The sequence below is a fragment of the Alexandromys fortis genome, unplaced genomic scaffold (genome assembly GCF_014885135.2).
Source record: "Alexandromys fortis isolate MF-2015 unplaced genomic scaffold, M_Fortis_MF-2015_v1.1 scaffold_61, whole genome shotgun sequence".
In the NCBI taxonomy this organism is placed as follows: domain Eukaryota; kingdom Metazoa; phylum Chordata; class Mammalia; order Rodentia; family Cricetidae; genus Alexandromys; species Alexandromys fortis.
In genome coordinates, this window is record NW_026067962.1 from 2,729,158 (window position 1) to 2,756,177 (window position 27,020).

The window sequence follows — 27,020 nt, forward strand, 5'->3', positions numbered from 1 at the left end:
TGTGTGCATGCGTTCCTTATTAAATTATACTCTGTAAACTTCCCTCCCATCTAACATCTTCATGTATAGGCAGGCAAATCTACTAGATGTAGGTCTAACCCAGAACTTGAAGCAGTTACATATAAATCATAGTTCCTCCAAGCTAGTGAGTGGCTCCATGATGTTTTTCAAGAATTATCATCCTAGACTTTGGACGTTTGCCCTACACCACCTCAAAACCACATTGACTTTGGCCCACTACTAGGAAGATTTTCAGTTGAGTGATATTTCATAGAAGTCAAGTTAAACTCTAGTAAACATAACGTTTTAGGACTAGATAAAAGTTTGCTTAGAGGAAGCAATCATGATCAACAGTCAAAGGTCACATTAAACAGGGAGACTTAGTTTTCATAGTAGAGATTCATTTTAGAACAGTGCCAGTGGAAAACAGATCTAGGCATGGTGATCCATACCGGATATCCCTGCTCAGTGAGTTCAAAACCAACCTTGACTTTGACTGGACTTTACAGGAAGATGGCATCACAAATAAAACAAAACTATGTTGATTTAACAACCTGCCTGCCTGTCATGAATGAATAGAAAAGGGAAACATGGAATATTACACAATAGGACTCTGTTCAGCCTTTAAAAGAATAAAGACTGATTTGTTACAACAATGGATAAATCTGACTTTGTGCCAGGTAAAATAAGCCAAGAACAGAGAGACAGATGCTGAACGATGCTACTTTTAAAAATATCACATTTATTTGAGGTGTGTGTGTGTGTGTGTGTGTGTGTGTTGTACACAAACACCTGTGTCCTACAGTCTATGTGTAGAACTCAGAGGACTGCTGGTGGGAGTCATTTTTTTCCTTCTACCTTCGGTCTCAGGGATCGAACTCTGGTCCTCAAGCCTGTTGGCAGGTGCCTGTATCCACTGGCACATCTTCTTAGGCCAATGATCCTAGTTTTTTATATGTGGAATGGAAAAATGCTGAGGTAGGGTTCGAGTCATGTTTAGCAGAAGCAAGAGACAGTAAGAACAAAGTGGGAATGAGGAGGAATTGTTCATTAGAGTGTATAAACTTTTAAGTGGGCAAGAAAATAGCTTTTCATTTTCTCTTAGACAAAGTGACAATATGCAATAATAAACATTTCAAAAATAAATAAATTTCAAGTATTTGATTATGAAAAAGTGATATTTATGCAAAGTGGTAGATGCACTAAGGTGCCTTAATTATTCTTTGTTATATGAACATGCTAAAACATAATATTGTTCCTAATAAATGTGATTAATTAAGATGTATCCAGCAAAAGAGGTGTTAAAAGTATATTCTAAACAACGTATTTAAATCTAGATAAATTAACAAATATACTCAAGGATAAAGTGTCATACATAAATATACATTTATCTTAAAATATAAAATGATACATAAGACCCCAAAAAACGTTTATACTAATAACATTATGCAAATGAGTTTGTGAAGATTTATGTATTTATGCCTAATGGTGGTGCCTGTTTTACATTCAGTGAGATAAATGTTTAGTCAGGTTTAAACAAATAAAATAGGCTCTATTTAAGTCAGTCAAATGAGCTAATTAAGTCAGCTAATCATCCTAGACGTTTGTAGACTAAAATGTCTACGTCCTGAGGATCATCAGGTCGCATTTACCTGCTGGTCCCATTTTCATTCTGCCCACAGTCACCCTGCATGCCTTTCTCTTGTTGCGTTCCTTCTCCTTCAGTCCCGACTCTCTTCCAAAATGCTCCCCTCCCTACCTCATGTCTTTTTAGCAACCGACATTGTAAAGCACAGCATTTGCAAAGGGGAAGGCACATGGTAAATAATGGCTCCTTATTGTGCGTCTTCAAAAGCGTGTAACTTTTATAAAATATTTGTAATTTCATATTAACTTCCCAAGTTAGTATGACCCATTTTGGCTCTATGTAAACCCATCTTCGGTTGACAATAAGAAACAGGACGAGGGGAGGACACCATTAAGCTGGCAGAGTTTCGCTGCCTACACTACAAGACTACATGGAAGTTTTCTAATGTTTCATTTCAGAATAATTGGCACTTTCTCAAATCTTCATTATGTACCTTTCTATTATAAAATAATTTTATAAAGGCCCCTGTGACACTGAGATAAACGATACATAGATACAGATGAATATTTTTTAGAAATACCACACAAAAAGCAACCTATATACATTGGAACTAAATCGTCATTCAGTAGTATGCTATCAGAGCCTGTGTATTGTAGTAGAACACGGTAAGTTACACACGGTTATTCAGCAAGGTTATTCTTCATCATTCACCATTCATTTCTTGAGGTTCCCACTCTTTCCAGGCTCAATAAGGCACATCAGATAGAAAACTACTGATTTTAAGTGTGCCGGCGTAAAGAAGAAATTATCACCCGGGGAACTGGGTCGTGCCGGAAGTGCAGTGCTGCAGTGTTGGAATGTTGCTGGTACCCACGGCCGTCATTTCAGAGAGGGCATTGTCACTTGGGAATGTTTAAATGGCCAGGAAGCACAGCCTTCCTCCACCACTGGGTTTCCATGTGAACAACGATTCAGATCAGCAGTTGAACTGCATAGGTTGACCTCTGTGGGAAATAATGGTCTGTGTCAAAATCCTCCTCGGGTGTCCAGAAAACAGTCAATCTGGTATGAAGTGAATTTTGATTTTCAGGAATACAGAAAGCAGGCAGAGTGAGATATGGATTTCTGTTTGTTTGGTTTACTTTTGTTGTTTGATGAAAAGAAAAAACATGAAAGATCATGGAATAAAACTAGCCATCTGTGCCTTTGCTGAGATGGTTGATTCCTAACCAGGCTTAGCAGGTAACCACCCCTCCCCCCCCCCCCCCCCCCAAATAAAACTAGCCATCTGTGCCTTTGCTGAGATGGTTGATTCCTAACCAGGCTTAGCAGGTAACCACCCCTCCCCCTCCCCCATCCCCACCCCCACCCCCACCCCACACAGGAGGGCGAGCTCAGTTCCTTAGACTACAAGTCCCGTTAGTAGTAGATGGGAATTAAGCATGTCCCTTTTCATTCAGCCTCTCCAATGAAGTTTTCCTCATAGTAGCCATTATTTATAAATTATTTTTCCACTCATCTTCGCATCCCAGAGTCAGTACCTCCCTTTAACTGTATTGGTGGGTAGAGGAATAATTCTCACAGAATTGTGTGTTTAAAGATTGAACATACTCATCAGTCTCTAAGATGAATTCATACCATTGATTGCATTAGTGTATCATGTGAATAGATAATGTGTGTAGTGTGGGCACATATGTGTAATGTATGTATACTTTTACACGCTTCTGCGTAGTTTTTTTTTTCAGTGTAGCGCATGGTAAGATAGTTCATGTTAGAAATTGCTACGTTATTTTTATTTTCACAAATTTACTTAAATAATAAACTATGATATTAAGTAGTAAAGAACAAAGTATTGATTTTTTAAAAAAATACTTAATCATATTCATTTTCTTAATTTTTACTTGTTTCTATTTTTGTGATTATAATTACATTTATCCCTTCCCTTTCATCTCTTCCATTTACCCATCCTTGTTCTCTTTCAGATTTCTGACCTCTTTTTTTCATTCATTGTCATAGCATAGCTGGAAGAGCAGTCAGTGTTCTTAACTCTGAGCCATCTATCTCTCCAGCCCCTTGGCCACCATAATAACACACTTCTTCTAACCAGACCACCCTATTCCTAATAATGCCTAATAATACCACTTTTTTGGGAGCCATTCTTTCAAACCACCACATTCTACTCCCTGCCCTTCCAAAGGCTTGTAGTCATATCATAATGCAAAAATACATTCAGTACAACTCCAAAAGTCCCTATAGTATATCACAATCCCAAGCTTTTTTAAAAATCTAAAAGTTCAAAGTCTCTTTTGAGATTCATGTAATCTTAACTCTTATCAACTTTACTCACTTATAAACATCAAAATTAAAAAGCAGATCACATACTTTGAACATGCAATGGCACAGGATGTACATAACCATTCCAAAACCTAGAGAAGGAAGCATAGTGAGAAAACACTGGACCAACGCAAGACCGGAAACCAGCTGGACAAACTCCAAAACCTGTATCTTCATGTCTGATGTCAAAATGCTCTTGAGATCTCCAGCTCCTTCCAGTTTTGTTAAATTCAACACACTTCTTTCTTTGGGCTGGTTCCACTCCCTGTTAGCAGCTTTTCTTGGCAGATATCCCTTGGCTCTGCCATCTCCAGCATCTTGAGGTCTGCAAGGCAATCCAGGCTTCAACTTAACAACTTTACGAAGTGGCCTCTCTAGGCCTCCATCCAGGGATACACCTTAGACATTCCTGGTCTCAGAGATCTTTACACACAGAAGCAATTCCATAGCCCCCTTTTCCTGCTGTTTTCTATGGTCTTCTTCTCTACCTAAGTGTGGCTGTTCTGGAGCCTGCTCTGTAGAACAGGCTGGCCTTAAACTCAGAGGTTTAAGCCTCTACCTCTGGAGTACTGGGATTAAAGGCATGTACCACCACACCCTACTCTAATTCCTTCTCACAAATTGGAAATTTAGCTGGGTGGGACCTTGCCTTGAGAGCTTCACTCCATTTATTCCATTTCTTAATCCATTTATCTCCTTGAACACAGGATTTAGCTCTATTCTACTTCCTCATGCGCCTTTTCTCAATCTGTACATTTTGTGTTTTTATTTGCTCAGACTGCTCCTTTTCATTATAAAATTTTGTCAGAGATGACACTAGTAACCACAAAACAGAGTCTACATTAGGCTGTTTTGAGATTTCCTCTGCCAATGGAGTTAATCCAAAACCCTTCACTTTTTAGCCTCAGGCAGACTTTTCAGACAAGGGCAGAAAGCAGTCACATTCTTCACCAAACTTTCACAGGAATGATTTCTAAACAGCATCCTAACATTCTTCTCTTCTGAAACCTCTTGAGCCAGACCCCACAGTTCAAATCACTCTTAGCACCACTGTCTTTTATCCTTCTATTGATATGGCCCATTAAGTAGCATTTAAAGCATTCCACTGCTTTCTTAACTCAAATTCCTGAAGTCCAAATTCATCCAAACAAACACATGGTCGAGCCTTTCAAAGCAATACCCCAGTTTCTGGTGCCAACTTCTGTCTTAGTTAGGGTTTCCATGGCTGTGAAAAGACACCATGACCACAAAAACTCTTATAAAAGCAAACATTTAATTGGGGTGGCTCACTTACAGTTCAGAGGTTCAGTCGATTATGGTGGGATATGGCAGTGTGCAGGCAGACATGATGCTGGAGAAGGAGCTGAGAGTCCTCCATCTTGCAGGTAACAGGAAGTAGACTGAGACACTGGGCAGTATCTTGAGGATATCTGAGACCTCAAAGCCCACTTCCAGAGTAACACACTTCCTCCAACAAGACCACATGTACTCGGCAAGGCCATAATTCCTAATAGCACAACTCCCTTTGGGGGTCATTTTCTTTCAAACCACCACAAATAGATATGGAGAGAGTGTACAACCTTGCCTTGTTTCTGATTTTAATGGAAATGCTTTGAATTTCTTTTCTTTTAAGGTTAATTATTAGCTGTGTACTTACTATAAATTGCATTTATTATGTTGGGGTATAGCCCTTGTATCCTGTGCTGGTTAGTTTTATGTCAAATTGACAGATGCTAGAGTCATTAGAGAGGAAGAAGCCTCAACTAAAAACATGCTTCAATAAAATAGGGGTATAGGTAAACCTACAGGGAATTTTCTTAATCAGTGATAAATGGTGAGGGCCCAGACCATTGTGGGTGGTGATCCTGAGTTCTATATGAAAGCAGGCTTAACAAACCATGTGGACGGAGCCAGTAAAAAGCTCCCCTTCATAGCCTCTGCATCAGCTCCTTCCTCCAGATTCCTGCCCTGTTTGAGACCTTGCGTTGAGTTCCTTCAATGGTGGACAATGATGTGGAAGTATAAAGCTAAACAAACCCTTTCCTTCCCTGTTTCCTTTTGTCAGTATTTCATCACAGCATCCCTATTTAGGACACATCCCTAGTCTAAGACTTTTATCATGAAGGACTATGATTTTGTCTTTCAGTATGTTTATGTGGTGTATGACATGTATTGATTTGTCTGTATTGAACCAGCTCTGCATCTCAGGAATGAAGCCAACTTGAGCACGGTGGATAATCTTTTTGATGTGTTTTATAATTTGGCTTACAAATATTTTATTGAGAATTTTTGCATTTATTTTCATAAGGGAAAATTGGTAAATATTTTGTTGTTGTTGTTGTCTCTTTGTTTGGTTTTGGTATCAGGGTAATAGAGGCTTCATAAAAAGAATGAAGCAACATTTTTTCAGTTTCCATTTTGTGGAATAATTTGAGGAGTATGGCCATTATGTCTTCTTTGAATGTCTGCTAGAACTCCATGTTGAATCCATCTAACTCTGGCTTCCTGCTGCTGGTGGCAGGAGCTTTTAATTAATGTTTCTCTTTCACTAGGGGTTATGGGTCTTGTATTAATCAAGAGTTCTCTAGAGGAACAGAACATCTAGAATGAATCTATGTATATAAAAAGAGAATTTATTACCAAAGCTTATAGGCTCCATCCAGCTAGTCCAACAATGTCTTTCTGCAGATAGGAAATCCAAGAATATGAGAGCTGTTCATTCTAAAAGGCTGTACGCTTCTACGTACCTACAGTAATCCTTGGAACCCCAAAGAATCGGTTCTAATAGTAGCCAAGGGATGCCTTAGCATCATAGATGAACTTGCCAGTGAGAGTGAGGGCAAGCAGGCAAAAAGCCAAAATTTCCTTCTTCCACGTCCCTTTAATATGGGACCACCTAATCCTCTCAGAGCTCATGATTTTCTGACTTTAGGTGGCATCTTGATGCCATGAAGAAGCGCAAAGTGAACAGGGGTTTTCTTGGGATTGCTGCACTTCACTGTTTGCTCTTCTATCCCCGAAAAGGTCATTAAAATGACATAGATCAGATTTGCAGTAAGAAGCCCAAATGATTTCTGAAGCATTATCAGAGCTTCTCCTCACTGCAAGAGCCAATTCCTGAGGTCTCCCAGGGGCCATATGTTTTCACAGCTTACAGGAATCATATCCTACTTAGGAAAGATTTTAGTTTTTCCCCCTTTTGCTGATGTCATCTGTGTTGCTATGGAAAAGAATTGATTGCAGCCTGACGCTGCTGGAAAAATCAACACTGATGAACATCTCCAGAGCACACAGTCTACTTTAGAGCTGGTTTTTGATTAGGCTTGCTAAAAATTGTTACAACAGATAACCAAAAAAGAAATGTTCTTTTTTCCGGCACTACGTGGCTATACAAGGCTCCTGAAGTGCGTGGATACAAATCCTTCTCAATTTCCACAGAAAATCTTAAATACATGGTAGCCTCTGTTGACTGAGGAAGAAAGCGTGCTTTTTAAAGACTGGGTGTTATTTCTATTACCTGGAATGGTTTTCTTAGAAATAGCTGTTTCGTTGTTTTAAGCATTTATGTTTAGCATTTTCTATCAGCTGTGCAGTGTTACCTGTATTGCCTAAGTAAGATGTGCACCCTTAGAAGAGGTTAAGCAGAATTCACTGGGACTCTTTCGTTTCTTGCTCCTTTGCTCTAGTTGCAAGATCAGATATCAGGGGAATACTTGTGATGCTTAAGGTGGTACATGACCATAAAAAGGAGGCAATGAATCCAAAACAAGTTTCTAGATACTGGACAGTAAGTGTACTTGTATGTAATACGTGATGTTCCTATTGAAGTATTTTAAATTTGACCATCTGTCCTAGTTTTGTTTCTGCTGAGTTGATAATATACCCTGATAAAAACCAGCTTATGGAAGAAAGTTTTGGTCTATTAGCTCTCAATTCTGGATTAGAGACCATCTCTGCATGCAAGTAACGGCAGGTAGGAATTGAAGCAGCTGGTGACATTTATTGTCAAGAGCAGAAAGAAAGTGATTGCATGCATCTGTATTCTGCTCACCTTGTCCTAGCTCAGGACCCCAAAGCAGGGAATGATGTCACCCACTGTTGGACTGGTTCTTCCAATCATGAGACTTCCAAATGGTCTTGCCTCCAGGTGAATCTAATCTAGATCATTCTGATTGAAACACCCTTTACAGATATCCTGCTTAGCTTTTACTATCCACTTCTGCAGGCTGTAGGCATCTGAGTGTGAAGTCTTAATTGATTGATGGACTGCCTAGATCAGATTAGTATAATGTCTTGCATTTGGGGAATTTTCTTGATTCTTAGTTGATATAGGAGGGCCCATCTTACTGTAGATGGCACTACCCCTAGGCTGGTGGCCCTGGGCTTGTAAGAAAGTCACCTAAGTTTGAGCCTGCGAATGAGCCAGCAGATAGTATCCCTCCATCATTTTTGCTTAAACTTACTCCTTGAGCTTCTGCCCTGAATTTCTCTGTTAGACTATAACCCGTAAGTTGACTCATGTCCTCTCCTCCCCTAGTTTGCCATTGGTCAAAGTGTTATTCTTGGAGAAACAGAGATAAACCAGAATACCAGATGATTCTAGCTTCCTGAATGTTGATAATTAGAACAGTGTAATTTATTAAAAACGTAATTTATTTATGGTTTTTGGAACATGGATGGTAAATAAAGAATAAAATGATTTGGGAGGGGAAAACTGCATCTCTGAGCTATTTAAGTACCATTTTCACCTGTGATATTGGGTGACAGCCACAGAGTACCCAGACATCAATACTCCATTGTTAGGTGGAATTACCCCTTCGATAATGTGATTTGGGTGTTTGAGACTGTGAGACAGATGCAGTTTTCTCACTGCTGAGTCCATTGTTGGCAGATTTACTGGCTTCACTTACGCTGCATTAAGGATGTGTTTTGTATGAACTGTTTCTAGTGCTCTGTCTACTTGATTTCCCCTACAGTGGCACATCGAGTGATGAAATGTGCAACCTATACATTATGTATTACATGGAAGCCAAATATGCAGTTTCCTTCATGACCTGTACACAGAATGTGGCTCCGGATATGTTCAGAACTATACCAGCAGAGGCCAACATTCCAATTACTGTCAAATCTGACATGGTTATGATGCATGGCCATCACAAAGGTGAGTGGGATATTTAACAGAGTATCACATGATCGTGTGCTCCATAGTTTCATTTGTTGTCTCGCTTGATTATATGATGAATCTAAAATCATTTTAGCATCTTCAGTCGATCATTATGCATGCATAGTATTCCCTCTCTTTCTTTCATACGCAGTCTCTACTCACTTATGTCTCCATCAAAACAGTCAAAAGAGGTCACTGGGAAAAAATGGTTCAGTTGGTACAGTAATTAGTATGAAAGCCTGAGGCCCTGAGTTCAGATCCCCAGCACTGGTGTAAAAACCTAGACACAGTGGTACACATCTGTGCACACTAGGAAGAAGAGACAGAGGACCCTAAGCTCTCCAGCCCAAACAAATCAAGGAACTCCTGACTCAGTAGAGGACAGTGTCATGAAAAATAAGAGTTATTCAGAAAGGCATCCATTGTTGATATATGGCCTCCACAAACTGATGCATAGAAGCATTCACATACACACACACACACACACATGAATATATACACACTTATACAGTGCATATGCACATACATACCACACACACAACAAATATTATCAGCCAGTGGTGAAAAGACTGTTAATTTTGTGACCAATCCCACCAATATAAACCTCTCTTCATATAATTCCTGTGTTACTTTTACCTCATTCCCTCCATAGGCAGAAATGACTTTATATGATTTATAATCTATACCATATCTTGAATAGTGAAAATGCTTATCCTTTCCAGCCATACCTGTCTAATGTGCCTTTTCAAATAAAAAATAATAATTCTTGATGTTCCTGGTCTTTTCTCTTGGAGTCTGATTCTCAGATTCATGCTTTAGCTTATTGTTCATCTGTACAATGGTCCTCCTCGATGGCTATTCCTTTAGTTTAACATTGTAAAACACACACCCAGTCTCACTGCATGAAGTTGTATCAGGCTTTGACTTTTAGGCCACTGCAAGCTCCCAAATCATGTCATGGAGACTTAATATTAGGTATGAGTGCTCAGCCTGTATTAGGCTCATTTATAGCTAGTTCTTTTAAAGTAAACTAACCTGTTTCTTTTCATCTACCTTTTGTCTTGGAGCTTGTATTTTTCTAGTTATGCTGGGGGTGGCAGAAGATTGTGAATGAGCGCATTTCTAACATAAAGATTCTTGATAATGTAATCAACACAAGATTCTGAGTGGTATTGCTGTTTTGGTGGCCAAATCCCGATAAACTAATAAAGTATGTAATATATGCTGATAATTCATGCTCAACTTCTTTAATTCTTTACAGAAACGGAAAACAAAGACAAGACAGCTCTAATCCAGCAGCCAAAGCATGACAGGGAAGAGGTATTGGAGCAAGGTACGTATCCTTATTTCTGTAATTATCCTATGAAAGTATTCATTGTCCAAATAGGCAGGCAAATTATGAAGCTATCAAATAGTTTGTCTCTACATCAGCCTCGAACCATATCATGACTGTTCTTATATGATGCATAACTTATGAGGAAATGGCCAGTTGTGCTTAGCCACAAGAGCAAAATTCTTTAGTGTGATTTAGTCGTCTTAGGCTTCTCTGTCTTTGCTTCAGTTTCTTTCCTATTGTAATGATTTAATATAGTTCATAGCATACAAATAGATCCATGAGAAACAAGCCTTTTGAAATCCAGTAAACTTTTCCATTTAAACTATGATGTTTATTAACTATATTTGCCTTTGAAGCAAAAGGAATTTAAGAACTAAGCCTGCCTGTTTCTGTCGCTCTTCTCTGCCCTCAGCAGGGCAGGACGGACTGCTGCTATACACTCAGAGTCTTGTGTTACGCTGCCGTGAGTTAAGAAGCATCACTTTTCCTGTGTCCTGTGCAGTAGGACTGTTTATAGCTATTATGTCATAAACTACGTGTGCTGGCCATGAGAAAGCACTCTCCAGAGTTTTGGTCTCTTGCCAATTGTTTAGAAAATAATGCTTTGTGTTAGATATTAGAATACATCTCCAATTAAATCGTTTCAGATTAAATATGATATGTTTTTAAACATTAGCTTAATGTTAATGCAATGACTTGTCAACATAAGACAAATAAATAAATGTTTTCTATAGTCAGTGTTTGAAAGTTTGGGCCAAGGGCTCAGTGAAAAGAGCACTTGCTGAGCAAGCACGAAGACAGAGCTCAGATCTCCACCACTCACATAACAGGCAGGCAGGTGTGGTAGTCCATCTGTAATCTCAGAGCTTGGAAAACCAAGACAAGGGATTCCCCAGGGCATGCTGACTAGCTAGACTAGCCAAAGGAGTGAGCTTTGAGTTCAGTAAAATAACCTGCCTCAGGAAAATAGAGCAGAGATCGGATGAAAAAAAAAAACCTGCATCAGTCTCTGACCTACACACACGGGCACGCACGCCTGTGCACCCATAAACATGCAAACACACATAAATGCATACACACCACACTCACATATACATGCAAAAAAAGAAAACACCTTATTAAAGTAGAGCATTCTAAAATATAGCTTAGCTTCGGGTGTTTCTGTGTTTGTGTTAAATCTAAAACAGGGAGATGATTTTGCACTAAAAACATGGGGGTATAACTTAAAATAGCTAAATTTATCAGTCCTGTTGATACATTTGTAAGGAGTGCAGGATTCACAGCCTGATTACAGGCACTATTAACAGAGCTTACAGTTACTATGCTGAAACTTGCCCAGATTTACAAAGAGTTATTTTGGCATTGGACACAGTTTGAATTCATGCCTTTGAAATAGTTCGTGCACTCTTAAAATTCCTGCACAACTGCCAGTGTACATGTGACAGTGTTGAATGAGAGCGCCGTCTGTAGATGCGTAAGGCTGGACTACCATTTCCTCTTTGCGTTAGTTTAGTTAGTTGGTCAAGGTTAAAAACCTAAAAGCCCTATGAGCAAATCATTCTTACTTTGAGTCATTGTTGTTGTTTTGGTTTTTGTTGTTTTTTCGAGACCAGGTTTCTTTCTCTGCATAGCTTTGGAGCCTGTCCTGGAACTTGTTCTGTAGACCAGACTGGCCTCAAATCATTCTTACTTCTAATCACTAAGATTGAGGGAGTTTCAGCTATACCTATTGTTATCCCTTAAAACACCGAAAAAGCTTCACATTTGCCTTTGTTTCATAGCATCACACTTTAAATACGCCCAGACTCTCGTGAATTCCAGAGAAGAATTTTCCTACTGTTTCTGTTTTCTTCTACTTATAATTAGAAAAGAAAAATACTGTACGGAAAGTAATATAACTTGGAAAATATTCTTTTGCCTCAGTTTTGGAAAGTAAGCCCTAGTGCTCCCATGTTGGAATGGCTGTATCTATCATCCCCCCAACATTCTGTGAAGCCATGCCAATGGCCACTGCCGTCTCTGTGTAAGCCCACTGGTCACTGGAGGACGTCAGCTAAGGATAAAGTAGAGACACAAAGCTATGCACTTTCATACAGATTATCTGATATATTAATGAGGTCAATCTATTTCTTTACAATGCATAGGATGGATCTACTCATTACTGAGAGAACAACCTATTCTTCAAAGAGACGTTTATTTGCACAAAGTATCTATTTATTTCACTCCCTAGGAAGTCATGCTGACCAAATAGCTAGTCAGAGGACTGTAATTATTCAAATAAATTACCCCCTGTGTCATAATTTTTAAAGTAAGCCCTTAAACTTAACCCAGGATTTTAGTTTGTTTGTTGTTCTAACTCAAATTGTTCCCAGTGTTTTCCTCCAAACTATATTAACTCTTTAATGGTTTTACCTTCAATAAAATAAAATAGACGTAAATTATTTGTGTAGTGCCAGCCGCACACCAACAGACAATGTCTATATTAGTTCCACAGAAAATTTCAAACTGTAGTAAAGAGTAGAACAGTTGTTGAACAAGAAAACAACACCAGGAACCTGTATGTGAAGGCAGGTTCTGTACTGCTCACCAGGTACAGGTTGTTCTGCAAATAATTTAGGTAGTTCTACACACATACATATGTGTATGTGCATACACATCAAGTACTAATACACTACTCATCTGCAAACCTACACATAGGGAGTATGTATGAAGCATTCGTTCGCTGGAATGACATTAGGTAGAGAAAATACAAGAAATATAATAAATACTATATCTTTTTTAAAGGATAAACTTTACTAAGATCATAAAAGTGCATGGGGAACACTCATATTCTATCAACTGAAATAAAAGAGGTAGCTACAGGGGCTGGAGAGGTACTCAGTTTGTAAAATTTTTGCCATACAAACGTGAAGATCTGAATTTAAATCCCAGCACCCACATAAAAGTAGATGTGGTGGCATGCATTAGTAACCCCAGCTTTAACAAAGTGGAGATGGGGGAACCCTGGAGCTTGCCGCTCATCTAGACTAGTCAATCAGAATGTGTCTCCAATATGGACAAAAAAAAATCCAATTAAATTCAACTATTCTTTTAACATGGCTTCATCCAATTCTTTTTTTTCTTTGAAATTCTTACCACTAAAAATCTAGCTATTAACTCCAAGAACATTAATCTTGACTGAAAATCAGTTGACAGATGAGTCACATGAAGCCCTGTGGCGTGGTCTCTGTGCTTACTCTTGGCACACTGGCCTTCTACAGTATCCATTGCAAGCCTATCTCAGACTCTGTCTCAAATGGTGTCATTGCTCAAACAACTACATAACACTACTACATAAGAGATTTATTCGTCCAGTTGTCTTAGATAATACAGGAACTGAAAACATTTTAACAAGGTGTTCCACGAGTCTGCAGGGCTTCTTAAATAATGGTTGCTTTGAGCTTTAAGACACTATTCAGGAAAGAAAATAACTATACAAACTATAAATAAACAAGAGGTTGTTAGCACAAAGAAAATCCTGTATGTGAAATATATGTGTTATATATATATATATATCAAATATGTATGCATTCATATATACATTATATGGAAAAATATATTAGACCATTATTTATCATTTATATTCTCTTTTTAAAACTATTATATCTTTTATATTCCCTAATATAATAAAAACTGTTGGCAAGGTTGATTTTTTTTTCCCCAATGCTGAGAATCAAACCCTGGTAATGTTAAGCAAGTATTAGCTACTAAGGTACATACCCAACCTGTAACAATTGTTTTTAAAGGTGGCATAATTGGGTTATACTGCTATTGATCTTTAAATATCTCCCTTCTCTATGTATGAGCTTATATGTGAAAAATTTAATTAATGTGTTTCCATGCATAAAGATAAAATATCACCATCCCTTAAATCATTGTGAAGAATTACCTCCATATATGAGTACCATCAGCGGTGAATGATTATCTGTACTTAATAAGTCCAGTAAACAAGTGAACTAGTGCCTACATGTGTAATAAGTACAGTAAATGAAACACGAGCTCTTATATATGTGTGAATTCAATTACTGTGATTCTGGGTGGAGGAAATGAGTACTAGCAAGCTGTCTGAAAGGAAGTGATGCTGGGGTTTTCCAGAGCAGATGTGGACACACTCCCAGAGATCCCTCATTTCTCAGCTGATACGTTTAGAAAACGAATGTATGTTTTCAAAGTTTTCCTTATTTCGCCTCACACTTGTTTGCTGGGCCCGAGAGACAGCCTGATGTTTCTGTCCGTGTTATTTAGAAACCAAAAGCTTACCTGATTCATGTGAGAATCTATGCAAGTGTATGTAGCATTGCTATCCTTAAAATTCTGAATACAATGTTTCTCTTAAATTATGTCGCTTGTAGTGGTCCAGTGTTTTCCACAGCTCAAGACAGAGTGGAGAACGTAAATGTACAATGCCAGCACATCCTCAGAATGGGGCCTCTTCCTCGGGACAGCACTTCTTTCGCTGCAGAAAGGCCCGTCGACGTGTTTTATTCAGTTTGCTCAAAACCCTTCTCACTGTAGTCTCTGTGTCCTAGTATAATCAATCTTTCTATGCAAAGGTCAGAGCGAGCCGCTATTATCCCAAGGCAGGGAGAACGGGACAAAAGTGCAATTTGTAGAGGGAAAACAGTCCGTGACCCCAGGCAGTTAAAGGTCATCAAACACCTTCTGTGAAACAAAATAATTTCGCAGTGGTTTTATGCTAACAGAAAATGAATTTTCATTGACATGTTTTATCAAATAAGCAAAATCAAGGAACAGGGTGGCAAGTGAAAGCCTTAACAGTAGACCAACACCGCTTCCTCAGTTAAGGTCTGGTAAACTTATCAGACCTTAACTCGGATGTAGTAGCTGAAACGTATAATTCTTTGCCTTGTTCAGAATAAGACATTCATTTGATATCCTTACAAAGTACATGTGATTTTAATACTCTTTTCTTAACTGATTCCAAGGACCCTCAATGTCAGTTAGCCCAGGCTTAAATACTCTACAGTTCTTGTATATGGTCTCATTTGCTAAAATTTATCAGTTTGTTGTGATTTATGAGTTACTCACAAGTCTTTATTTATTGAACTCATCTATCAAGCACAATTCTAAATACCCCCAAGCCTCTCGGAAGCTGAATAGATGCTGTTTAGAATTGGTTCCCTAATAACAAAATGTGAGTGATCATTTATCACACGGCTGTACTTCCCGTGTAGACCTGTATGCATGGTAATTGCAAAAGCTTAGTCCTAGTTGATATTTCTCACCTAGCTCCGACTCTCCTGTAATAAGATTCATTTCATCTGTGAGCCTTGAGCTGGGCTTCATGTGATCTCATGTTTATTACTCTAAGGCTGGAGAGTAAATGTTGTGAGTTCATAGCAAGTAAACAGTCAACAAACCAAATCGAATTTGACCAATAGAGAAAGTCAGTTCCGACACAATCGTAAAGCCAAATATTAAACTGTTTTTTTTAATACTTTCTGTTTCCATTCCACACATCCTTTTCATTACTCAGTTATCTTATATGTTACTATTGGTTTGTTACATGGTATTACTGTGGAAACCTGGCATATCTTGTCAGTACTTAAACTGCCAGTGAACTGCATGTTTCCTCTCTGTGTACCATGGAAAGCACAGACCAGTGATGGGAGCACTCTGCTGTGTACAGTAAGCACCAGTGACTTCTGTTATCAGTGGACGTTTATATCCAAGAAAATTACTAAGAAGTTCTTAGTCATTTTAAATTGTCAAATTTTTACTTATTTACTCTAATGTGTAAGACTGTTTTGCCTAAACATATGTAAGTGTGCAGTATCCACAAAAGACAGAGGAAGGTGCTGATCCCCTGGAACTGGAGTTCCAGATGGTCGGGAGCTACCGTGTGGGTGCTGGGACCTGAACCTGGATCCCCTGCAAGAGAAGCCAGTCCTGGTGACTGCTGAAACATCTCTCCAGCCCTTGCAGCTGGCTATTATTTTTAAGGTGAACTATGCCACAGTTCAGATTTTGCATTTTCTATAAGTTAAAGGCAATTGTTTTTTTAATCCAATTATCTTTATTTAAAAGTAACTTCACAGCAATTTTTCTCTTCTATTTTTTCCACTTTTCCTTCTTTTATTTATTCTCTCTCTTTTTTTTTTTTTTTTTTTTGAGACAATGTCATTCTCTACTCCGAGCTGGCCTGAAATATATATAGCCAGTGCTAACCTAGACCTGTAATCTCCCAGCCTGTGCCTGCTGAGTGCTGGGATTACAGGCATGAAAATCTGGCCTCATGGCTCAGTCTTCATCTTTTTTTCCAGTGTACGTTTGCATCTATTTTAGTGTATTCTCGTCATGTTCTCGGACATAAACAAGGGAAATTCCTCTCAGAAAGCAAGGAATAGTAAACAGTTCCCACCAAGCAGGAAAACCCTCCTTGTTCTATTAGGTGGTTAATGCAAGCTCACACTGCTAGAAATTTCGAGTTTAGTTGTTGTTTGCATCTGTGGACTGTGCACTCCCGCTTCCTCAGCTCATCGGCTGCTACTCTAATTGGGCTTTTCAAATATCAAGCTGTCTCAGTCCAATTACATCAGAGACTTGCCTGTGCATTTCATAAGGATCAAAGTGTTGGTGGGTGTTGGAGAAACAAGCGCGATCTCTCTGCAGGATAGCATTATCAAGGCAAAAAAGAAAAAAAATTGTCTCTACTGACACAGAAGCAAAGGCAACATCTTACAAGAGCTACTACTTTCGTAAAACCCTAGAACCATTGATTGGGCACTCCCATGATAGAGACTGCACTGAACACTGGGAATGTAGTAGTGAATGAGAAAAGAGGTTTTCTCGCTAGTGACATTTATATCATAATTTCTGCATTTCCCAGAGATGATTTAAATGTGTGAAAACACATTTTTAGCACATTGTGGAGGATTGGCTAGTGCATAAAAGGTTATGTTGACGGCGGGAGGTAAAACTGATGAGGTAAACAAAGCGCTCCTCTCGTGCTCAACAACAGAGAAACCAGTCATTATCCTTCAGTTCATTTGACAAATTGACTGCTGTGCACGTGCCCCAATTAGTTGACAAGCTCCTGGCGCTATACTACGAACAGGTTGGAACAAAGAGAAAGTTGTTTCTTCCAAAAGTAAACCTGGCTTCTGAAGCAGGAAGGAAGGTAATTTAAAAGAAAAACAATGTCGATTGCCAGATTGGAAGTAAATTTGTTGGAAAAGAAAGGATCCCAGATCCAGGGCAGTGAACAGCCTAGAAAGGTGGATTTGTCAGCTGTGTTACTATAACAAAATGCCCAAGGAGGTGTAGCTGTGTTTTAAAAAGAGGTTTATTTAGCCCACCCTCTGAATGGATATGTATCTGTGAATGGACTTCTTCCTATAGAATTCTGAGATATTATGCAGTAATCTGATTAAATTTCTACCCTGTTAATAATTAGGAAAAAGAAATAATTTTTGGCCTGCAAATACTCCGGAGCCATGGTGTATCCTCAGTAGAATGGATCTCAGTAAGACTATGTGCTTAGAGTCCCTGCTTCACTTCCTACCAGCTGGGCAAGATATCCGGGAAATAATAGTGACTATGTCACAGGGTTGAAATATGTTAAATTATATGAGGAGGTCAGCAAAGTTATGAGGTCATGCTAGCCTAAAACAGAGTGGCTACTGTTGCCGTTCTGCATGGGCTGGAAGCCACTGGAATGACTGTGATCTGTCAGCCACAGATATGGTAGCAAACCGCTTTCTAGGATCCCTAGCATTTTCCCTAGCATAAATATTAATAAAATGTTCTGCCTCACCCAAAGTATCCCAGTTTTGGAAATAAATTATGCGGTTATTTTAGTAGAGAGTCTCAGAACAGAACAGGAGAAAGCCACTCAGAAACGCACAGGTGGAGGGAGGTGAGAGGAAGGTGTCTGGACTATAACCCGGAGGGCTCTGAGAGGCAGGCTCTCTGAGTCACATGCCAGTCAGCAGAGGGGGAGAGAATTCAACATCTCATGATAGGATTCAAGTTCAGACCAGAATTGGGGTCTGTTGGGAGAAAAGGGAGCAACCTTCTCCTCCGCCTGATAACCAGAGGATGATGGGGATCCCTGATGAGGGCTGTGGTCAGCAAGCAAAAATCACTCCTAATCACTTTAATTTGGACTTAGTGGTCACTAGAGAAAGAAGGGAAAATTCAGTGTTTTGGAGTGAGGGCATAATTATGGAAAAATGGAAAGCAGAGAAATAATTCACTTTTCGACATGTCAAGTTTCCAATATCTGAAAAGGAGCATTAAAGGAAAACATATCAGAATGCAGGAAGTTTTTTAAGATTTTTAAAAAATTGTGTAGGTGGTCATGCATGTGAGCACATGCGTGTGTTGGAACTTCTAAGCAGAAAGATGTAAGACTGTGAAGGATAACAGTCTGTGTTATATAACCGAGGAGGCTCTAAGGAGGTGTGGCTCCATCCATCACCAGACAGCAGCGGATGCATCCTTTTTGTGCATTCAGCATCATGCATCAGAATCAGAGCCTTAGCCAGTCCATCCTCCGTGAGCACTGAAGCCTTCAGTGAGGCGAAGAGAAGATATAGATAGAAAAGATTAAGATGTGAAGGAAGGACAGGTAGGACTGGCATCCAGTACACCTAATTAGGTGTAGCTTCCTCTTCATATGTGGACTTTAAAGACATGTGAACCAATGGAATAGAAGACCCAAAAATAATCCAACAGCAAAGCAAGTCACCTCTAATTTTTGAAATTATTTTGATTTATCCTTTGACACTTTATACACGCATATAATCTGCTTTAACATGTTTACTCCAATTTATGCCATCTCACTTTATCTGGATCCCTTCTTCCCAGCAACACCCCCCACCCCTTTATTCATGTTTAGTAAAGAGCCACTGGGTCTAATTAGGGTTGTTTCATTAACTGCGACATGGCTATCATAGAGATGGCTGTACCACTGAAAAAAATGATCTTCTCCTTCTCCGTGCCTGTACTTGTCAATGGTTCATCTACAGGTTGGCCACCACGAGTCCTCCATCCATGATGGAATGCTTGGGTTCGGTCTTTTCTAGTAGCCCCAGATGCTCTGAGTTCATGAGGGCAGTAGTCAGGGCACAGGACAGCATTTCACAGCCGCCCTTCCCATTTTCTGGCTCTTTAATTCTGTCTTCAGCCTCTTCTGTAATGGCCTCTGAGCCATGGATCAAATGACGCACATGACTTACTTATGGTGAACACTGAGCAGCCAGTTTTTTTTTTTTTTATCAGTGATGGGTCTCTACACTAACCACTGCCCACTGAGAGCATCAGTGATCTCTGTGTGTGGAAGTATCCTTGCTCCCCCCACCCCCGCAGCCTGCTTACCACCTCTCGGCCAGCCACCTTACCACCGCCTTCCAGCTAGGGGTCCTAGGTTGACATCACCAACTCCACTAGGTCCCACTGCCTGAGAGGAAGTCCTAGAACTATGAAAGGTAGCCCACAGAGAAGTCTCCAGCTCAGTGCCAGCTTGCTTTCTCTATGTCACGTAATGAAAGTGAATGGTATCTTAGGGTCTTAGCATCTAGTTCTGTTGGGTAACCAAGAACAAGAGCCTTTATTGCTTTGGGAGCTCTCAGAGCCTCCCTGACAAAGAGCTCATGGGGAGGTGTCTCGTGCCTGGTTCTGGGATTTTTGTTTAATACTCTTTGACTTCTGGGAGCAACACTATCTACTCATGCATGCTATCTCAGTTCAAACTCCTTAAAAATTAAGTTTCTAAATTAGCTCATAAAATAGTGGGTTTCCATATAACGTTTTCATGCATCCTTATTTTTACTCAACCTTCCCCTCAATGCTCTCCTTCCTTCCATCTGCTCAGCCCTATGCCCTCTTAAATAGCCGCCTTTTGACACAAAGATGCCAAAAATGTGCATTGGAGCATCTTCAATAAATGATGTTGGGAAAGCTGGATGCCACTATGTAGAAGAATTCAATTAGATCCTTATCGGTTACCCAGTTTGATTGAAAGTGGATCAAAGACCCTAATGGAAAATAAGAAATTCTGAAAATGACAAAGGAAAGCTTAAGCAAGCCCTTCAATATAGACAAGGAAATTCTGCAAAGGACTCCAGCAGCTAGAGAAGAACAGGAACTGACAATTGGGGTTATGTGAGATTGAACAGCTCCCGCACAGCAAAAGAAACCATCTGCAGAGTCGAAACAGTTTACACAACAGGAGAAAATCTTTCCCAGCCAACCTCTTCTGTTCATGTTCTGCCCTGTCTCATATCTCATCAGACATAGATCCACAGATCTTAATGTGCTTAAGAAAAACAGTTACCTACTCAAGATCCTATCTGTCCATGAGCATCCAGGATAGAGGGTGAGAAAGAGAAAGGAAGAGAACAGTTGACTTGTCAGATTCCTGCATTAAAGAAAGAAATTGGGAGATAGTGAGACAGCCATCTAGTGGTCTCTGGAGCTGTGTTTTTACAGCCCAGTACAGCCAAGACTGTCATGTTGCTTTAACATTTTACTTTCCTAACCTAAAGATGATTTCAAATGACTTTTTCAAAGGGACAAGAGTGTTCTGCATGTAGTATCTTACAACCACTTTTCAACTTTGATGAAGCTGACGGGCTAGGCAAAGTGTTCAGTCTGTGTTTCTGCTTTCGTATTAACCTGATGGCATTGATGATTTAACTTTGAAATTATGTGCTTTACCTCTTCTTGAAATAACATTGTGTTTTATTTTCTGTGTGAAATATCTCATTACTCAAGCATGATGAGAGAATTTAGCTGAAGTGGATGAACTTTCTTCTGGAAGGCAGAGTGTGACTGTAACCTAACCTATTTGGTTGAGTCATGATTTGTTTTGTTTATTTTGAAGAGATTTCCTTCTTAGTTAGGATTTTTTTTCTGATTGAAAATTTCACCTAGGATAAGCTGATTGCATCAGCAAGAATTTCAAACCTACTTTGAATTGCTAAGCCAAGATTATTTGTAAACTCTGACTAGTGTGTTAGTGTAAATTTGGAAAGACTTTGTATCCCCTTGCACAAATGTCTTAAGATTTTATTCTTCGGTGGTTTACAGCAAACCATTTATGACTTTTTGGCTTCGCATGGCCCTGAAAAAAAAAGGCTTATAAAAGTTATCCAGTGGTGTTGTAGATGCAGTTAAATGTAGGCAATCAGAATCTATAATCATGGTTTCCAAGCAGCCAACATGTACAATAGGTTGAGAACAGGAGAACCTAGGAGGTTGCTGGGAGACCACATGTGTATTTTCCATTCACATAGCAGATGTAATGGGTTTGTTCATGTAAATGATGATATGATGATAATTAGAATACTGTATGGGCTTTCTTTTGATATTGTACCTAACCACAGTTTTTGTATGGCCTGTTTTCATAAAATCCTACCCATGTTCATTCTTTAATATAAAAAAAACACTTAGTGATGGTTCAGCTAATGATTTTCAGGTTTTTTTTATCTTTTATGTTCTTTGTTTCCAACTGCTTTTAAATGATTCTTATATCAAAATAATAATAATAATTCTAGAGCAGCTCCATTTATTGCTTTAGAGGAGCAATTGGATCTACTCATGCTAGCTATAGAGAAACCCTAAGACTGGCTTCTCAGTTGTCACATGTACACATGTCTGATCCATTGGTTATGTTCCACAGATAGTCTTGAAAACAAGTATTTGATTCCATGTAGCTTACGCTTTAGCAGGTTTTTAAGACAAACTTAAATTGTTTGGTTGTGATGATAGCTCTCTTTAACGCAGTGGTGGCTATTTTTATTTTTGAAATCTGATCGATTCCTAAATTTTTAATTTCCATTGCAGTTAAACTGTTCTATGAAAGCCAATGGTTAAAACACACATGCAACCCCGTGTGAGCTATTTTGTTTCATTTCTAGTATAATGTTGATGGTCACAGTGTGTGTGAAGTAGCAGGGAAAAGATGGTATAAGAATGAAATGTAAACTGTAATACCAGTGTTCGAGTTCCCTCCTCTCTCTGTCCCCTCCTCTGTCTCTTTCATCCCTCCGTCCCTTCTCTATATGAAAGTCTGAAAACACCCTTGCTTCTCTGCCAATGTCGCAATCAAGAAATGGTGTTTCTAAGGAACCACGTTTTGTAAATCTGTCTTGTAAACACTCTGCCTGTTTCTCTCTCTCTTTTTTCTCCCCACAGGTGGTTTCTATTCACTGCTTTCCAAGCTGCTAGGAGAGAGGGAAGGTGTGGTTCATGTGCACAGACATAACCCCGCAGAGAAGGCAGACTCCGGTTCAGACCCGCTAGCTGAGATTGCGAACATAGTCCAGAAAAAGGACCTGGGTCGACCTGATGCCAGAGAGGGTGCAGAGCGTGAGGAGAGGAGGGGTAATGCTATTCTAGTCAGAGACAGAATCCACAAATTCCACAGACTAGAGTCAACCCTGAGGCCAGCTGAGAGCAGAGCTTTCTCTTCACAGCAGCCTGGTGAAGGTCCCTGGGAACCAGAACACACAGGAGGTGCGTTCAGGGTTTCTGTGAAGCACTAAAATATGAAACGCTGCAATCCACATTAGCAAAGTCTGAAGGGAATAAAAATGGATAGGTAGCAAAACTCACCAATAAAAAGGACTTATTGGAACAAGTGTGACTCAGATTTGGGCTATCAAATACCACGCTTGTTTGGAAAAGATTTTTGTGTGTTGGTCCTGTGCTGCATCAATTCAACATTTATTTGGTGAGTGAATCCAAAGTAGGACCACAGCTGAGCCATTTTGAAAAGAATGGAGTGTGAAAATTCAGACTCACAAATCAACATGTTCCCCTTTTGCTCACTGGGAAGAAATTGAAATTTCAAAACCTCGCCTACAAATACCAGTGTATGTCATACTTACATTATCTTCTCGGGTAATTAATGTCTTCTCAAAGGAGTCAAATGCGCTCAGCATTGTCATCCTACTGACTTGTGAAATATAGCCATTTTATGACCGATCTCTTGTTCCGTGATCAGCAGCTATCGTAATTGAAAATTGAGTATATATTTCGGAAGGGACCTCCAGTAAGTCAATAATTATCAGATTTGTCTTTCTCTCTAGCCAGGATTTGGCTCTCATACATTAGAGAACAATACCTTATTCCCTTCAGGTTTCTGTGCCAGCAAGCTGTAGAGACCTCATCTTTGTCTGTAATTATACTGTGGCCTCTGTGATATGGATTGTGTTTCATGTGACTCGCTAATGTGGAAATCCAAATAATAAAGCATGTGGAGAGAATCTCCCAAAAAAAAAAAAAAAAAAGGAGGGATATGCGTGCATGGCAGCTGTCCATGCGCGGGCTTGATGGCTCAGGCTGCCAGCTTGATGTTTTCAAATTCAGCTCTGCAGGAAGCCATGAATTATTCAACACCCAGCTGATTTTTATTTATAATTGAAAAAAATTAGCATGCAGTGCCTTTGCTCACATGGAAGTTTCAAGGGTGGTCCGTTGGGACTGCCCTAATGGTCTGTATGAGGTGTTAAGTGGAGGCTAGACTTTTAACTCCTCGTATTTTAACAGGCTCTAACTGGTTCCAAATTCCTCTAATAAAACTGTGCTTCTCCAGAGGTGATCCGGGGACACTCCTTGCTTGAGAATTATCTAAGCTGTTTAAGGAAAACCTCTGTATCTTTATCAAAGAACTAGTGAAATGGCATCTGTGAGCCGGGTGCCCGAGATGTGCAGCCTGGTGTGTCATAACACATGAGGCGCTCTCTCTCTCTCTCTCTCTCTCTCTCTCTCTCTCTCTCTCTCTCTCTCTGAACCTCGGTGTCAAGAGCACAGAAATGTGCACAAGAGCATCTGGTGAAGCCCAATTCTGTTCGCGTATTAAACGTTAGAACTGCAGCCTGCGTGAGTCTGTCACTTGCCTTTTAATTTCTGAATTTGAGGTATTACCATCGCTTTTAGCGTCATAAGGGGGAAATTCATATTCAGGGACTAGAGAGATGTGCCAGTGGCTAAGGGCACGCACTACTCCTGAAGAGCACCCAGGTTTGGTTCTGAGCACATATATGAAGGCGTACAATTACCTGTCACTGCAGTTCCAAGGGATCCTACACCCTCTTATGGTCTCTGCTGGTAGCAGGCACACATGTGGGGCCCATGAATACATGCAGGCAGTCACATAACATTGTTTAAAAGGGTTTGTATTTCTGAAGTCTGAGTTTTTCTAAGAATGAAATCTTAGAGAGTAGGAACTGCATTTTTTGTGCTGTGTCACTTGGTATTCCCGGAGCTAGTCGTGAGGCAGGGCTCAGGAGTTATCTCTGAAGATCTCAACGGGGAAGTTTTTCTTCATCATAAAATGTGGGTAAATGTCACTAAATTTAATAAGTCACTGAGTGTTAGGCTGCACAACTCCCAATTATTGAAAGAACTCTATGTGCATTTTCTTTCTGATGTGGCTTGTTCTGTTGTTATTTCGCGGTTCTAACTCCAAAATCTTTAAAACTGAGTGCAACATAGAAAAACTCACATTTAGTGAGTCTTAACTGTTCCTGTTCCTCTCTCCTGTTTGCTATTATAGCATGCACTGTACAATAACAAAGTTTGCTCAGGTGTCGTTTCATTGCATAAGTCAGAGGAAGCTGGAATCTGCAGCAAGCTTCCATTTTTTCAAAAAGAAGGGAAGGCGTGTTCCCACATATAACAGCCGCATGCAATTAGTATTAGTCTAATTCGTGTGTACTTCCCAGAGTATCGGCAAGGAGAATAAAGGTGATAGATAAAGTGTTATTGTTTCTCTTCTGCCCTTTCTTTACTCAACACGAAGGGTAGAATGGCCTCAATGGTCTAGAGGAATTAACTGTCTCCTTAAGTGCCTCATTTGCTAGATGGAATTGTATTAGCTGCAAAGACGAAGTTAACTTTTTATATGGCATTGTAACTGAAGCAATAATGCAAGGCTATTTTGTCACTTAATATAATAACACAGAGTCATTTCAGATATCTTTAAGGCATGTTAATTTTCAGGAGAAACTGAAGCCAAGCGGAATTAACCTATTGAATGAGGTCCCAGTGTCTGGATTTAAAAGTTGATCATTATGGTTTCTAATATGCACCTTCTAGAGCTTTAATTTCAGTTGATTTTGGCTTGGTTGAAATTTGCTTGCCCAGTTAATATAGTCTTTCTTGGAATTCTGGCCCATCGCTGCTCAGAAGCTAGAGGCATCTACTCAGAACCCTGTTTTATGTCTCTGCTTCTTGGTATCTGTATAGCCCATAACAGTGATGTGTTCATCAACAGCGTATTTTCTTCTCTTCCCTATATATTGGAACTGTAATATGGGGATGGATCCCATTCAGCTGATTTGAGGTTTCAAAGGTGTAATTAGTAGTAGATTGGTTCAAAATTTTGTGTGTGATGCTCTGTGGTAGACCAGGGACTTAACTTTTCTAAACAATACCATTTATAGATGTTTAACTTAGGATTATATGTAATGAGTCTTTTTATTTTATTTTACTTAAAAAACTATCTTTTTTATTTTACATACCAATCCTTTTATCTCTCCTCCTGCATGTCCTGCTTCTTCTGTGTTCAGCTAACAACTCTCCCTTCTTTTTCTCAGAGCTCTCTCTGTCAGGAATTCCCACATATACCTCCTGCCTAGCTATTGGCCATTTAGCTTTTTATTAAACCAATCACAGTGACATATCTTTACACACTGATCAAAAATCTCACAAGAACTATACTTGATTCTGCGTCCTAGTGTCTGTGTTATGCAGGGTCCTCTATTTCATTAAGGGTCAAATATCTCTCAGTGGTCTTGCATTCTTCAGAATGGAGCATATATGCTGTGCAATCTCTGTGTCCCTAGAATAAAACTCCCCATTTTCCCAAAAGACTGCATTTGGCCCAAATAAAATTTAAAGGCCTGGTAACAAAGATCATGTGGTGGAACAGACTCAGCTATGGATCCTGGCTGCCTGATACAGTAGTATATTGTTATTGTTATCACCGATACAGTAGTTTATTATACTAATAGCCTCCAAAACTAAGTATGCAATGCCCAAATATTGTTTTACATTAATCAGAACTTCCGAATGAATATTCTTCTTCTTAGTAAGAATCAGTGAACATTTTTTTGAGAATTTCATACATAAGTACAATGCATTTTGATTATATCTGCACCTCCACCTGCAACTCTTCCTTACCCCTTCCCCCTCTCAAATTTATGACCATCTCCTCTTCTGTGTGTGTGTGTGTGTGTGCATGCACATGTGTGTGTGTAATCTATTGAGTCCAGTCACCATTGCCCACATGCACATGGGTGTAGGGCTGACCAATGGAGCATGGGAAACCGTCACAGGACCTTGTCCTTGGAGCAACTGACGCAGCTTTCCTGGACAGTCATCAGCAGCCTTTAACTCCTTAACTAGGAGTGGATCCTTCTAAACCCCTGCCTGGTTCATGCTGAAATGTTGATTGGTATGGTTTTATGCAGGTCTAGCATAGACAGCCATAGCTCTTGAGAAGTCATGGACCTGTCGTGTCCAGAAAATGTGATTTTGCAATACTCCTCCTGATATTTACTTATTTATTTATTTATTTATTTATT

General features: G+C 39.5%; 1 protein-coding gene across 11 annotated transcripts in view; it reads left to right on the plus strand.

The window, feature by feature from the left end:
• The window catches only part of Pam (peptidylglycine alpha-amidating monooxygenase), a 287,147-nt gene that overhangs the window by 214,071 nt on the left and 46,056 nt on the right, over positions 1 to 27,020 (plus strand). For 6 of the 11 annotated variants that reach the window (XM_050153468.1, XM_050153470.1, XM_050153469.1 and 3 more), the window contains exons 13-15: positions 8,899 to 9,083; positions 10,348 to 10,419; positions 22,624 to 22,944. In XM_050153468.1, coding sequence (XP_050009425.1) covers positions 8,899 to 9,083; positions 10,348 to 10,419; positions 22,624 to 22,944 — 578 coding nt within the window. The remainder of the gene's footprint in view (positions 1 to 8,898; positions 9,084 to 10,347; positions 10,420 to 22,623; positions 22,945 to 27,020) is intronic. The other 5 variants (XM_050153473.1, XM_050153475.1, XM_050153474.1 and 2 more) reach the window with 1 other exon arrangement.